The following is a 15,594-nucleotide window of genomic DNA, read 5'->3' on the forward strand; positions in this document are numbered from 1 at the left end:
CAGCACACTCCACACCCCTCACAATAAAACTGCTATTTATTTATTTCTAAACCTAAAACAACCCCACATTATACTTAGAAAAACTACCCAAGCTTCAATTTTGGCATAGATATAGGCGGAAATGAGGTATGAGGTGTCAAAATACTAAAAGGAAATAGGGTCGGTAGGAATCTGGCAAGGATATATGGACGCAAGTGCAGCTGTGAGAGGTCAGGAGGAGTGATGTCTGGCAGATTCAACCGAGATCCTCCCAGCTCCGCCAGCTCTGACAGGTTGGTGTTTGGGGAGCGAGAACAGCATGCCCTTGTGTATGTAATGAAGGGAATTAGCAGCCGCTTTGGACAGCAGCTATGATATTACAAGAGGGACCCAAATAGGCTGGTCCAAGGGCAGTGTAGCCTGGAAGGGAAGACGAGTAAGGTGAGGACAGATCGCCTCCTGCCACTCCTGGAGCCGGGTCAGGGCGGTCATGCATGCTGTGGATGTTCTAGGGGCTGAGTTTTGTATAGCCAACTCCTAACTGGATTAAATTTATTGCCATACCTACTTGAATATATTTTTTTCTAGATATTTAATTTGTAATGTTTTTGTTTTTATACCTATTCTTAGGTTCATAGACTTCAAAATGGGTTCTATAAATTTTTCCCCTCTTTCAGTTTCCACAGGAGTTCTTTCTTTCTTGTTTTTATTTTCTTCATTATGCCTTATACTGTTCAGCATTTCTGTGACCTTAATTAGCAACCTTGTCTTTTCCTTTTACATTTACCTGAATTATTAAGCATATTAAGAAATTTCCATATTTATATATATTTTCTCATCCAATTCCTGAAGTAATTCTCATTCAAGGAAAAATTTTCTTTAAGGATGTTAAGTGTAACAAGTGAATGTATTTATGAGGATGGCAGAAAAGAGAGAGCATTCACAACCAGAGACCCACCACACACATGACATAACACAGAAAATATAATGATTGAGCTGTATATGTTATGGGTGGCCAAACAGACTCAGAGAACAGTGACAGCTGTTTTTTGCTGGTACACAGCTGTCACTGAATTTGTCTTGCAAGGCAGTAATTGGTACTCTTTTTACATGCTCTAATAACCTTGGTTTTCATGGATAGAGGGAATGCTCTCACTGTAGTTATGTTTACCTTTGAAATGCCTTACATTGTTACATAGGTGAGACCAGAGCAAAGCATTGGTTAACCATATGTAATTCTGTGGGAGAAAAAAATAATATAGCTATGAAACTTTTCTTTTCTTTTATAAGCAGTTTTAAAAGCAATGGGCCATGAGATTGTTCCTTTCAACTGGTGGCCAACGGGGCTAAGAGTGTGAATGATGTTTGTATGAATGTGCAGTACCTTGTCTGGGCCACCCTGTGTGGGACTGCTGGCCTGGTATAATGTAGATAGATAGATCAGTTGTTCATAGTATTGTTCCAAAATACTGTATCCTGATCATGGGATGTGTTTCAGTGGAGGAGAGGACACTGTAGCCCCACAGATGGACGAGGAAGAGTCCATCACAGACCATGGAGAGGTAGAGGTCACCAGTACGCCCAACAGTCCTCGCCCACCGTCAGCTGGACCCCCACAAACCCCAACTCAAGGTCAGTCAGTCACTAGTCAATATATCTAGCAGACTTCTCTCTGGTTGAATAATCATTTTATTTCTTCATCTAATGAGTATGTTCCATTCTAGGTGCCTTACGGTCCCCACGAACTCGTCGACAGCGCTCAACGTCCCAGTCTCAGCCATCAAGGAGCCGAGAGCCCATCTTGCGGGGCCGCAGGCGTACCATTTACACAGCTGGTCGCCCTCCCTGGTATGATTGCCAAGGACAGCTGGTGGAGCCATTTGTTATTGGTAAGTGTTTTGTGTTGGTTTGGGTTCAGTGTTTTTGTTATTCATGTGCATATGCAGTAGTGGTGTTGTAAGTAATGTAACTGCAACAACACTCTGCAGTATGAAAGAACTGTAATGGAGAAGTAACACTCCCAAATGTGGAGTGGTACAATTTTCTAATGATTTCATCTTGTATAATTGAGAAGGGAAAAGCCCTTCAGCACATAATTTACTCAATGCTACATTGTTAAAAGGCTTGTTTCTGCATTCCTTCATTTACTGTTGAAACATTAATTTTCTTGCCTCCCAAGAAAATGCATGACATTCCCATTTTAAAATGATGGCACATTTTGGAAAGGTTAAGCAAATGTGAATGTAAATGTTTTCCAGAATAGACTGAATTCAAAGTATATATATCATAAAGATATATTTCACAAGTAATCTTAGTATTGGATTGATTCTGTTGCATGCATGATAGGAAAACCTACTGATTGTACTTATTCCTTACAGGTGTGTGTGGTGGGAGTGCCTCAGGGAAGACTACTGTAGCAAGGAAAATTATAGAAGAATTGGATGTGCCCTGGGTTACTCTTCTGTCCCTTGATTCATTCTATAAGGTAACATTATCTGTTCCCATTATCTATGCAAAATTTAGTTCTGTGTGCTTTATCTAATATCATAACCAAATTAATGATACGCATGGAGATTATTCTCGCAGTTTTGACTCTGCTTACAGATTTGCATTATCTGAAATTTAGACTCAATGAAATGCATGGATTTTTTTTTTTTTTTTTTTTTTTTTTTTTTTTATAGCACAATGAAAGGCACTAGGCTTCCCTCTACATACAAAATATTTTGGTCACATGTCATATTCAAACTCAAAGAATAGCTTCATATCCTTCCCTTCCAGGCATTTACTACTAGCATTCCTTGATCTTTCCTCTCTTATGGATTACCTTCCATGTGTTACTTCATATCTTAAGAAAGACACCACATAAGTTCAGTTGATTCACATAGGGCAGCTCCTGAATGTTCTCCCAGTTTATAAACTATCTCCCTTTGGTTGTACTTTCATATGCTTGTTCATTAACTCACTCTTAATCATAATAATATGCTTGTTCATTAACTTACTCTTAATCATAATTTCTACAAGTTGTGATCATCATTTCATTTAGCATTCTTATTTTTCCCTTTTGGATTTAGATGGCTTGCGAGTCTCCTTTTTTGTTGTGGCTATAGACGATCTCTTTGGTGTTCATTCTTCTCATGTCTTCTTCCATTTATTTTCTCCAGTAAAAATTATATATTTCAGTGCATTCAGCTTCACTCATACAACCACTTTGCAGCTCACATTCCTTGCTTTCTCTGACATAGCCAAGAGTAACATGGTAGTGTGATTGTATATGACAGTAGCAGTATATATTATTTGTAAAGGCAGGAAATGTATGTAATGTACTTGCTGATTTTCAAGATAGCAAGGTGTGATGATGAGACAATACAGAATAGGAATGAGCAATCAGGCTTTGAGCTAATAAATTAATACTTTTTCTGGTAGCACAGGTGTGAATGGTAAAAGATTCTGTAAATTATATTAAAAACATTAGTGCATGTGAAAATGCTAGAGAATGAAGGTAGAGAATAAGAATAGTGAAGGCTACATGAGATATGGGTTCGTGAAGTAAGAAGTAGGTGTGGAAAACAAGAGGATTAAGCAGCTGTGTACTTTTGCCCTCTAACAGAGACATGGTCATGGGATGAAACACATCAGGGGAGAATTCAGGCACTGGAGATGAGATGAGCTACGTGAGGGCAGCATGTGGTACAAGAAGACGGAGTAGAGAAACAAAGGAAATTATTTACGAGAGCTGTGGTATGTCGGAGAAAATTGTGGGTCAAGTGTTACATGTATGGGCACTTGTGGAGAGAGAGAAAGGATGAAGCAGAACACACTTAGGCAAAAGAATTACTGATGTGAAAAATGTTGTAACTTAACACTGGTAATGAGCTTAGCATAACTTGTAAGCAAATGAATCAGAGATGGAATAGGTACAGTGTAGTATAACAAATAGATGAGTTGGCTGAATGAAATACATGTAGGCAGGTAGATGACTGTGTAAAAGGTAAACAGAAGTATTGAGATGATTGACTGTGCTGTTTTGCTGAAAAGAAAGCAAATGATCACCAACAATGAAGAAAATAACGTAATTGACATCAGGTACATTAGATTTAAAAGGATGATTTCTGAACATAACCTAATTGTTGTAGTAATTTTTCAAGGTTGATTTGTGAACTTCCATTTCATTTTGCTTTCGTCCAGCTATATTTTGTTGCATACTTTTGCTTTGCCGCTTCTTGTGTGTAGTGATGTGCTTATGTTCCTGAGTTCTGTGCTGTGCTTTGTTGATCAAGGTTCATCTCACCAGAAAGATGAGGGTTCTGGACTGATAATGAATACTAACCCTCTGACTGTTATTGCATAATTTGTTGCCTCATTTGAATAAATCTAAATTTTATTAAACAAATAAAACTGCACATAGTAAAAGGTTCAGACAACTCCATCTCTCTGTTACCTGTCAGTGGTGGCCTTCAGAGTTGTATTCCACACCTGCACTACCACATTTCATAAAACTTAAGGGCAAGGTATAGCAGTCAGAGTGAAGAAAAACTTCATATTCCTAGTTTTTTCTGTATGTGATGAGGTAAATTTTTTGCTGTACTTTACTTTTTATTGCATTAACATCAGATTTGTCTGTTAGTGTTAATTTTTTTTGTACAAAACTAGGTGTTGACTGAGAAACATCATGAGGAAGCAGCAAGAAATGAGTACAACTTTGATCACCCCGATGCATTTGACTTTGAACTTGTGGCCAAGACTCTGGTGCGTCTCAAGGAGGGCAAGAAGGTGGAGGTCCCAATCTATAACTTTGTGACACATTGTCGGGAAACAAAGACGGTAAGCATCTTAAGGAGCAAAGAAAAAAAAGTTTTTTCTTGGGTATATGTTCGAGTCACATAGATGTTATTGGGGGTTGATATTAAAAACATTTTATTGGATTTAAGGAATTAGATTATTTTGTAGAATTCCAAAGACCTAAATCCTGTTTTATTACTGTTATTTTCAGAAAACTATGTATGGAGCTAATGTCATCATCTTTGAAGGAATTTTAGCATTTTACTCTCCTGATGTATTGAAGGTAAGTAGCTCTTTAATATTCATTATATTGTTGTCATGCAATACCTGCTTAAGATAAGCATATATAGATAAGATACTATAGAGAGATTGGTGTGCAGTCTGTGTAAGAAGACATCATTCAACTGCTCTGTAAACCTTTCCAAGTAGTCATATTTAACTGAGAAAATAATTTAATGTTTTTAAATCTTCTCCAGTGATCTTATTCAACTGAAGAAACCATTTTTTTTCAGATAGCCTCATTTCTCCTGGGAAACATCACACAACATCACAACCTTTCTTTACTGATATATAAAACAACAAAGAACAACTTTCACATTAATTTTTATTAATTAATTAATTTATTTATTTATTAATTAATCCTGGATCACTTTCTAGCTACTGGACATGAAGGTTTTTGTTGACACTGACTCTGATGAGAGGTTAGTGCGAAGGCTGCAGCGAGACATTGCTGAGAGGGGCCGAGAACTGGATGGTGTCCTTAAGCAGTACTTCAAGTTTGTGAAGCCAGCCTTTGATTACTACATTGCACCCTCCATGGTAGGTATAGTTACACAGTTAAACAGTCATGGCTGTGTAACTCCTGTTTTATTATCGCCCACAAATTTTCTATTGGGTTCAGATCCGGGGAATTAGCAGATCAGTCTTTCAAGAATGGCACACAGCAGTCTCTGAGCCACTGCTTCACTGACTTAGCAGTATGGCATGGTGCACTGTCCTGCATGAAGGTGGAGGCCTGACACATCTCGAAAGACCCTGGTAGATGGTCACACAGAAGCTTGAGGTAGTTCCCCTGATTCATTGTGGTGTGTTTTGGTAACACCATGAGGCTCCCACCCCATGGTAGGAAAAGCATCCCCAAACCATCAACGAATCAGGGAATCTGACAGCAGGAGCAGCGTAGCGGGGGTCAAGGGGGTCGCTGCCTGGGCACTGGTACACATGACCTTGACTGCTGGTTGTCACTGTGAATCTTGACTCGTCGCTCCACAGCACGCCACACCACTGCTTGATGATCCAGTCTTTCATCCTCTCACAAAACGCAAGCCTCTTCTCTTGCTGGGCTTCAGTAACCACAGGCTTGAGCTGTGCTGCATAGCTCAGGTACTGGAGGTCATCATGGATGCAGTGCAATAATGTCCTCACAGACGCATTACTCAGCAATCCCAAGTTGTCTTCCCTGATTTTCCAGGCAGATACTCGTGGATTACGTTCAACTTCAAGGCGTACCGCTCTCTGGGTTAGCAGGGAAGTTTGTGGGTGTTTCCTGGTGGTTTCTTGGCGGGTATGTTGTTGCCGCCAAGTTCAACCATACCCTTCATGTATAACTGAACTTGGCAGACACTAACACCTGTCTAGTCAGAGATAGCCTATGTGGAGTGTCCAGCCTTGTGGAGAGCTGAGATATCTGTGATGTCATCCTGTGATAAGATCTGGTTGTGCACCATTGTCCAGGAAAACAGCTAAACAGCAGAGTAACTGCAAGCTAGTCTGGGAGGTAGCGTGGGAAGACAGCAACAAAATGCCTGCCTGTCAAAGTGATTGACAGGTGCTGATCACTTCTTGCTTTTGCGAGCTGCCCGACACCCAGGCTGAGATGCCAGACGTGTAATAATTAAATTTGAAGCACCCGATGCCTGCCAAGGAAAGCAAGCACGTTTTGATCCTTCAAAGAGATACTGTGGTCTCTGGCAACAATGTTTATGATGAGCACAGTAAATATAGTGGGAAAATATGTAAAAAGGGGTTTAGCAAATTGAAGCATTTTTGAAATACACAGTATAAGTTCTCTGAGGAGGGTGTGTATAATGTGATGAATAGCAATGCCAGTGATGTTCATGGTACCAGTGACTTATAGCCACCACTATTGTTTATGAATGGTGTTACATCACCTCAGTAATGGTAAATCACCACAACACCAATGTATATACGATCAGTAGCCTGCTCGTAGTAAGTGAAGGAAAGAGGGTTGTCATTACATTATTCACCTTACTGAACAATCAGTAGACTATTGCAGTTCACATGTGACTGTGTGATGGCACTTTTTTTTTTTTTTCAAAAAGATATGACTCATAAGCAGTACTGAATCACTTAAGAAGTGAAGAAGTGTGTAGTATTCTCTGAGGCAGCATTCCAGGCACAATCCTATATCACACTCATTACTCTGAAATCCTGAGTCAGTGCACCTCCAAGTGACTACCTACACATCTACAGGCTAGAGTATGGTTTGGAGTTCATGCAGTATGTTTTCTGTCAAGTTCAATTAACAAATAGACATTCTAAACTTTTTAAAGTTGCCACTGTAAATTCATGGCATTGGTGCTGAGCACAGGTATGTGAGACGCTGTAAATTTATAGCATTGGCATTGGGCAGGTTAAGAGACAGCAGTACATAAATGTCTGTAAAACTGTATGTGATTATGGAAGAAATTGTGTGGCAATGGAAGGATTATGTGAATTTTTTATGTGAATAAGTCAAGAATAGACATGTTTCCTCTAATCTTGATGTGCTCCACAGGTACATGCTGACATTATTGTTCCAAGAGGAGGAGAGAATGAGGTGGCAATCAACCTAATCGCACAAAATGTCATGACTCAGCTTCAGCAAGTAAGCAGCAATTTTTATTAATTTTATCATAAAGTGATCAAAATAAAAATTTTCAAGCCAAAATACTTTTTGTGCTACATTCATGTAAGTCACAATGTAATGAATGGAACAGTACCAGCATTTTTGAGTTACATCTATAAAAAACATTGTCTGTTATTTAGTATTGAATTCTAGTTACTATAAAGTTGTGATTTCTTTCTGTCATTGGTGAATTACAGTATTCAAATTATCACTAATTATTTTATATTATCACTTGTTTTGCATACTGATGTGTGAACATTTACTACTCTGTATGTGATCAGTAATCATTCTATCATGTTTTATGCAGAGGGGCTTCAAGTTACGTGAAAAACTAGCTAATACAAACTTTGGCATGGCAAGACCCAGCTCCCTCCACCTACTGCCTTCTACGCCTCAAATTCGTGGGCTTCACACATTCATAAGAAACAAGGATACACCACGTGATGAGTTCATATTTTACTCCAAGAGATTAATACGTCTTGTTATTGAGCATGCCCTTGCCCTACTGCCATTCAGGGTAAGTTTGCAGTATTTATAAGTTCTCAATAAATCACAGTTTCATGTTTAATTCATCTTAACAACCTGCATACTCCTGGAGTATTTGTGACTTTTCCTGTATTCTTCATCCATGTCTCTAATATACATGTTAGAGCATAAAGAATCATATGGTCTCTTATTCATCAGTTTTCATCCTACATGCAAATATTGGTTGAATGAAAGTGTTATGAAGGAGTCTTTTCCCAGACCAAAATGATCAAGCTGTGTGACTGATCCCTGTAATGTGAGGGAGGAGAACTTCCTCTTCTCCATGGAGGGGACCAAGAGGCTAAGGAAGTGGTGTGAATGAGTGTGAATGTGAAGGTTGTGTACCTTGTCTTAGCTATGCACCCTTTTTTGGGGAAGACAGCTGTGTTACATGTATGTATGTATGTATGTATATGTAGAAAATCACTGTCCATGTAAGTTAAATTTGATCTATTCAGCTTTTATTCACTTTTCCCTCTCTCCTTAGGATATAACTGTTGAAACCCCTCAAGGTATTCCTTATGAGGGCAAACACATTGCAACAGAAAAGATATGTGGTGTGTCAATCCTGCGGGCAGGAGAGACCATGGAGAATGCCCTGTGTGAAGTCCTGAAGGATGTCCGCATTGGCAAGATCCTCATTCAGACAAATCTCGACACTGGAGAACCTGAGGTATTTTATTGTACTGAACAGAGAATTGGAAACTTAAATAATTCAAAATGAGTCATCTTTGTTAACTCTTGATATATCATTCACAGTTATGACAAAAAAAAAAAATAAATAATTGAGATGTAAAATAGTAAAGTGACCTTCTTCATGGCAGTTGTACTACTTGAGGCTGCCCAAGGACATCAAGGACTATCACATTTTCCTCATGGATGCCACAGTTGCCACAGGAGCAGCTGCCATCATGGCCATACGAGTGTTGCTGGACCATGAGGTGACAGAGGAACACATTTCTCTCTGTTCCCTTCTCATGACTGAACAGGGTAAGCAGTGACATACCTAGTTGTTTGGGGAATGCATTGTCCTGTTTCTTTTCCAGTTTGGCATTAACTGTATGTAATACCCAGCATTTGGTATCTTATCTATACTACTTTTAACATGCTGTAGTGGAATAGTGCCTTTCATGATTTTAGTGATGTTTAACAAGAATTCTGTAATACTAATAGAAAAGAACTATGAGAATCAGTATAGGACACCCTAGGCTGGTAAAAATTCACTTAGGCCTTGATGTTCACTTTTGGCTTAGCTGGTGAAGTGTCAGACTCTTGTTCCTGTGAGTGTCCTGACTGGGGTTCAATCCCTTGTGAAACACTATGAGTTTATCCCACTTAGATATGTTTTTCAGTGTTGCCACGATTCAGCAAAGCTGTGCATATTAACCTTACTCTTGTATATCTCCCTTTCTGTACAATATCTTCTATCTTCTGTTGCAGGTGTGCACAACATTGCCTATGCCTTCCCTAAGGTGAGAATAGTGACCACTGCTGTTGATCCCTGTGTTAATGAGAAGTTTTATATTGTTCCTGGCATTGGCAACTTTGGTGATAGGTACTTTGGGACTGAGCCCTCTGACCAGTAAAGTGTTGCAAACTATGACAGGTATTTTATCCATCCAATACCATAGCAATGTGACTTTATGCAGTTTGCTAAATTGACATGCTGTACACACTGAAATCGTTACTGTTAGCATGATTTATTGTTTTTTACTATCACTATTAGTACTATTATTATTATCAGGGCTTTAAATACTATAGTGCTGCAGTCAGGTCACATATGTTGTATAACTTTTTATTTTTTTTATTTTTATTTTTTAACAAAATACATTCAGAATCTTTTATGCATATTTCTGAATGTTAAATTTCTGCTTCTGGTTAAGAGACTCAGATTTATTTTTTTTCAGATTTCTCTTTGAGGAAGTGTAAATATTTATTTCCATTGTGCAATAGCCCCTGATAGTCCTGATTTGCTTCTAATTTTAAGGAGATGATTGAGAAGAAACAGGAATTCTCCCTTCTTTTTACCCTTGACTATTAAAACCCGGTCTTACTTATGTTTTCTTCCAGTCAATCCATGTACAGTCTCCTCCCCCTTGTAAGAAGTATATATATAAAATTACACATTCTCAGCTTTTTCACCAAACAGTACCACAATCTACGTATACTGATGCCTTAGACCAATATTTACTGCTCTGATTTGTTTATTTTGGCTAAATCCATTAGAAATTGTCTAATTCTATTAAACTTGTAATTTTGTTTTGTAATATATGAGGCATTGAGAATAGAAAGGGCAGACTTACAAAAAAATAGGTCTTTAGAAAATGTGCTACCCATATGAGTCCAAGGAAGCTATATTTGCTCCACCTTTACCTGCTCCTCTCACAAATACAGGCAAAACCATCATCAGCCGTAGAGAAAATGAGCACGTTTCTGGCGATGAAGTCATGATCAGAAGTCAAGTAACCTGCTGTACTCGCTTCTACTAAGTTTTGTGTGTTCCTATAACCTTAAGTTCTTTGACCAAATGACAGCTAAAAAAATATTGATAAACAGTAAGCCTACACATGGCAGTCCCTGTGTAAAACATACCTTTATCCATCTATCATCTATATCCATTTATTTATTTACATAATTTTCTTTTAAAGCCTCCTGTTGACTTCTGATTACTGAATCTATTCCAGTCATCTACTACTCTGTTTGAGAACCAATCTCTTCCCTGTATTCCTGAGTCTTGGCCTTTGATCTGCTGGCAGTCTTCTCACAAAACTTGGTAATTGATTGATTTCCAGCAGGTTAGAGGACCTGAGGTTGAAGGAAAACAAAACACTGTGAAAGTCAGTGCATAAGTTCCTTACAGTGAGTGTACCAAATTCCTGTTATCTTTGGGTGGAGAGCTCACCACTTCTAATCTGAGTGCCTCATATTGGAATCATTAAAAGAATCCAAAGTAAAAAAAAAAAAAAAAAAAAAATAAGATCTCAAACTCAGTATTCTTTAACAATTCTCCCATAGAGGGATTGTACCTATCTTGTTAAAATTTCCATGAAGATAACCTGTCCTCTTTCATTTAGCCAAATCCAACAGTCCCCACTTATCTGCTTCACTTATCCTTGACAATTGCCTCAAGCTTCATGGCCTTGTGAGCTTTCTATACATACATCTTTGATTAAACTTACTTCGTACATCTGTTCCAAAGTTTTGTTACAGTGTTAGTGTGATTAGTGGGAAACACACTCTGACTCGAGCTTTGTGTTGTATAGTGATGGCCTGGGCTTGCAGATGTTGATACCAAGGGGGGAAGCAGTTTTTGAGTTTATGTATCTGTTACTTTATATACTTTAGGTATTTGTGTATGATTTCTGTTGATTAAAATGTGCCAAAATATTAGTCAACTGTCCTTTTTTTAACTTATTTGAAAACTGAAATATGTAAATAGTACACACACACATGTTGAAAATAGGAAAAAGTAAAAAAGAGACCTTTCATCGAATTACAAAATGGGAGGAGAAATAATAATGAAAAATTATGAAGAAAAAGATTTGGGAGTAATAATCCAGGACACACTATCACCTGTAAGGCACATAAGCAAAATATTTGGCTCTACATACAGCTTGTTAACAAATATTAGGGTGGTGTTTAACTATTTAGATAAAGAAATGATGAAGCAAACATGATATGACCTAAATTGAAATATGCAGCAGTACTTTGGGCTCCACATGGAAAACAAGATATACAAAAACTGGAAAGAATACAGAGGATAGCGACAAAGATGGTACCAGAATTGAAAGACTTAAGCTATGAAGAAAGACTTAAGGAGATGGGATTACCAACACTACAAGAGAGAAGAGAAAGAGGAGACCTGATAACAACGTACAAATTAGTAAACAATACAGAAAAAACAGACAGAAATTACTTCTTACCACAGATGAAGGAGGAATAGAGATGGACAAGGGGGAATAGTAAGAAAACAAAGAAGAGTGGATGTTTGAGCGACATCAACAAATACTGCTTCCTGTATCAAATTATTGAAAGGAAGAGGTGGTTGTGGCAAACAGTGTACACATGTTTAAAGAGAAACTGGATAAATATGGTTATGGAGACGGGACAAAATGATCTTTGGCTTGTGCCCTGTACAATACACCTAGGTAAATACACACACAAACTGTCAGCTGTGACTTGATTATCATTATTGCCATGGGTATTATGAATTGTCTCCCATAATGAAATAAGTAGTGTACATGTTCATAATTTGAAGAGAGGGAAATCTTGAGCATGTTCTTTCTTCAAAGAAACAAATGTGCATGGACAAGTAATGTACTTTTTATAGATACCTCAGACTTTCCACTTTCTCTTAAGATGACTATATTGTCACATTACATATGCAGTGTGAAATCCGTTTTGGCTTTGCGGTGTATCAGAACTACAAACTGCGCATTACACTGAAAGAAAGAGGAAACATATTACTCTTCACAAGAAGCTGCTTTATACCATTTATACCATGTATAATGATATCCCAGATTTAGGTTTCATTTTGCTTAGCCTTTCTTTGCAAATACATACCAAAATGTGGCACTGTAGGGTGTCACCAAAGGGCGGCAGCATAGGAAGTCACCAAAGGGTGGCATCATAAGGAAGCACTGTAGGGTGTCACCAAAGGGCAGTGCTGTAGGGTGGCACTGTAGGGTGTCACCAAAGGCCAGTGCTGTAGGGTGTCACCAAATTATGGCACTAGGTCAGTACTGTACATGTCACCATAGTGTAGCACTGTAGGATGTCACCAAAGGGTGGCACTGTAGGATTTCACCAAAGGGTGGCATCCTAGTGTATCACCATAGGGTTTCACCAAAGGTGACGCCCTACTCTATGGTGCCGTAGGGCAACACTGTAGGGCGTCAGCAAAGGGAGTCACTGTAGGGTGGTACCATAGGACATCACAAAAGGGCGGCACAGTAGGTCGGCACTGTAGAGTAGCACTGTAGGCCATTACCAAAGGGCGAAACCATAAGGCACCCACGGTAGTGCTTCACTGTATGGCATCACCAAAGGGCACGTGGTAGTGCTTCATCATAGGGTGGCACCAAAGGGCAGCACCATAGGGCAGCATGGTAGGGTGTCACCAAAGGGCAGCACCATAGGATGACAGTGTAAGACATCAACAAACGGCAGCACTGTAGGGCACCATATGGCGGCACTGTAGGGTGTCTTTAAAGGGTGACACCACAGGGCGTCAACATAGGGTGGTATCATAGGGCATCAAAAAAGGGTGGCACTATAGTGTAGCACTGTAGGATAGCACCATAGAATTTCACCAAAGGGCACCACCAAAGAGTGTCACTGTAGGGTGTTACCAAAAAAACGGCACCATAAGGCAGCACCATAGGGCATCACCATAGGGCAGCACTGTATGGCAGCACCATTGGGTGGTACCAAAGGGCAGAACTATAGAGTGGAACTGTTGGGTGGCACTGTAAGGTATCACCAAAGGACAACACCATATGGTGTCACCTAAGGGTGGCATCGTAGGGTGGACCTGTAGGACTTCACCAAAGGGCGGCACCTTAATGTAGAACTGTTGGGTGGCATCATAGAGTGTCACTAAAGGGCGGCACGGTAAAGTGGCACCATAGGTGGGCACCATTGGGCGACACTAAAGGGCAGCACCTCAGGGTGGCACTGTAGGGCATCACTAAAGGACAGCACTGTAGGAGGGGGTATAATAGGGTGTCATCAAAGGGCGGCACTGTTGCATAGTACTGTAGGACGGCACTGGAAGGCGTCATGAAAGGATGGCACCTTAGGGCGTCAAAGGGCAGCACCTTAGCGTAGCACTGTAGGCTGGCATTGTAGGAAATCACCAAAGGGCGGAACCGTAGGCCGGCACCATAGTACAGCACCACAGGGCGTCACGAAAAGGCGGCACCGCAGTGCGCCATAAAAGACCGCACCGTAGCGTAGCACTGTAGGGCGACACCGTAAGGCGTCACCAAAGGCCAGCACTGTAGGGCGTCAACAAAAGGTGAAAATGTAGGGCGGCACCAAAGTGCGGCACCGTAGGACGTCACCGTAGTGCGTCACCAAAGGGTGAAACCGTAGGGCGGCACCGTAGGGCATCACCAAAGTGTGGCACCGAAGGGCGACACCATAGGGCGTCACCAAAGGGTGGAACCAAAGCGTAGCACTGTAAGGTAGCACCATAGTGTGCCATCGAAGGGCGGCACTGTTAGGCGTCACCAAAGCGGGACACCGTAGGGCGACACCGTAGGGCGTCACCAAAGTGCAGTACCGTAGGGCGGCACCGTAGGAAGTCACTAAAAGCCGGCACCGTAGGACGGCACCGTAGAGCATCATCAAGAACAGCACCGTAGGGTTGCACCATAGGGCATCATCAAAGGGCAACACCGTAGCGTATCACTGTAGGGCGGCACCGTAGGGCGTCACCAAAGGGAGGCAGCCTAGGGCGGCACCATGGGGCGTCATCAAAGTGTGGCACCGTAGGGCGGCACCGCAGGGCGGCACTGTAGGACGGCACCGTAGGGCGTCACCAAAGGGCGTCTATGTAGGACAACACCGTAGAACGGCGCTGTGGAGCGTCACCTAAAAAAAGACACCGTAGGGCTTCACCATAGGGTGACATCGTAAAGTAGCACTGTAGGGCAGCATCGTAGTGCGTCACCAAAGGGCGGCAACGTAGGGCAGCACCTTAACGTGACATTATAGGGCGGCATCGTAGGGCAGCACCAAAGGACGGCATCGTATAGGGCGGCACTGTAACATAGCATTGTAGGACAGCTTCGTAATGCGTCACCAAAAAGATGGCACCGTAGAGCGGCACCAAAGGGAGGCGCCGTAGAACACCACCGTAGGGCGTTACCGAATTTCGGCACCGTAGTATAGGACTGTAGGGCGGTACAATAGGGCGGCACTGTAGGGCGTCACCAAATGGTTGCACCGTAGGGCGGCAGCGTAGGGCTCCATGAATGGGCGGCACCGTAGGGCGTCACTAAAGTGCGGCACCGTAGAGAAGTACTGTAGGGCGCCATCGTAGGGAGTGACGCTCGTTACAAGTGGGTGCGTTAAGCGAATTCTTGCGAGCGTCGAAGCGCCACATCAACTGTTGGAGTGTCTCTTGTTGGACTCTGTGCTGTGTTAGTGTGTGCACAAATCTCTAAATAATTATTAAATACTGTGCTGTGTTAGTGTGTGCACAAATCTCTAAATAATTATTAAATATCGCTGTTTAACTGATAACAAAACAGAGTGACCTATTCCTGGCGTCTCTCCAATAACTAGAGACGCAGAGACACAGTGACGTATTCCTAACGTCTCTCCAGTAATCGGAGACGTAACACCACTAAACATTCCACGTTACTGCATTATTCCGTAACGAGTGAGTGGAGTGA

At 40.9% G+C, this 15,594-nt stretch overlaps 1 protein-coding gene across 2 annotated transcripts; it reads left to right on the plus strand.

The window, feature by feature from the left end:
• Positions 1 to 115: 115 nt before the first annotated feature.
• Positions 116 to 11,581, plus strand: LOC135106878 (uridine-cytidine kinase-like 1). 2 transcript variants are annotated; one of them, XM_064016251.1, is made up of 12 exons: positions 116 to 272; positions 1,478 to 1,611; positions 1,704 to 1,868; positions 2,358 to 2,464; positions 4,630 to 4,800; positions 4,970 to 5,041; positions 5,416 to 5,577; positions 7,556 to 7,645; positions 7,974 to 8,183; positions 8,679 to 8,864; positions 9,016 to 9,181; positions 9,632 to 11,581. In XM_064016251.1, exons 1-12 carry the CDS (start codon positions 223 to 225, stop codon positions 9,775 to 9,777), a joined length of 1,659 nt encoding a protein of 552 aa, XP_063872321.1. In that variant the 5' UTR covers positions 116 to 222; the 3' UTR covers positions 9,778 to 11,581. The 2 variants fall into 2 exon arrangements, with proteins under 2 accessions (XP_063872321.1, XP_063872322.1); XM_064016252.1 differs by having other exon boundaries at positions 217 to 420.
• The last annotated feature ends 4,013 nt before the right edge of the window (positions 11,582 to 15,594 follow it).

The sequence above is a fragment of the Scylla paramamosain genome, chromosome 14, assembly GCF_035594125.1.
Source record: "Scylla paramamosain isolate STU-SP2022 chromosome 14, ASM3559412v1, whole genome shotgun sequence".
Classification (NCBI taxonomy): Eukaryota; Metazoa; Arthropoda; class Malacostraca; order Decapoda; family Portunidae; genus Scylla; species Scylla paramamosain.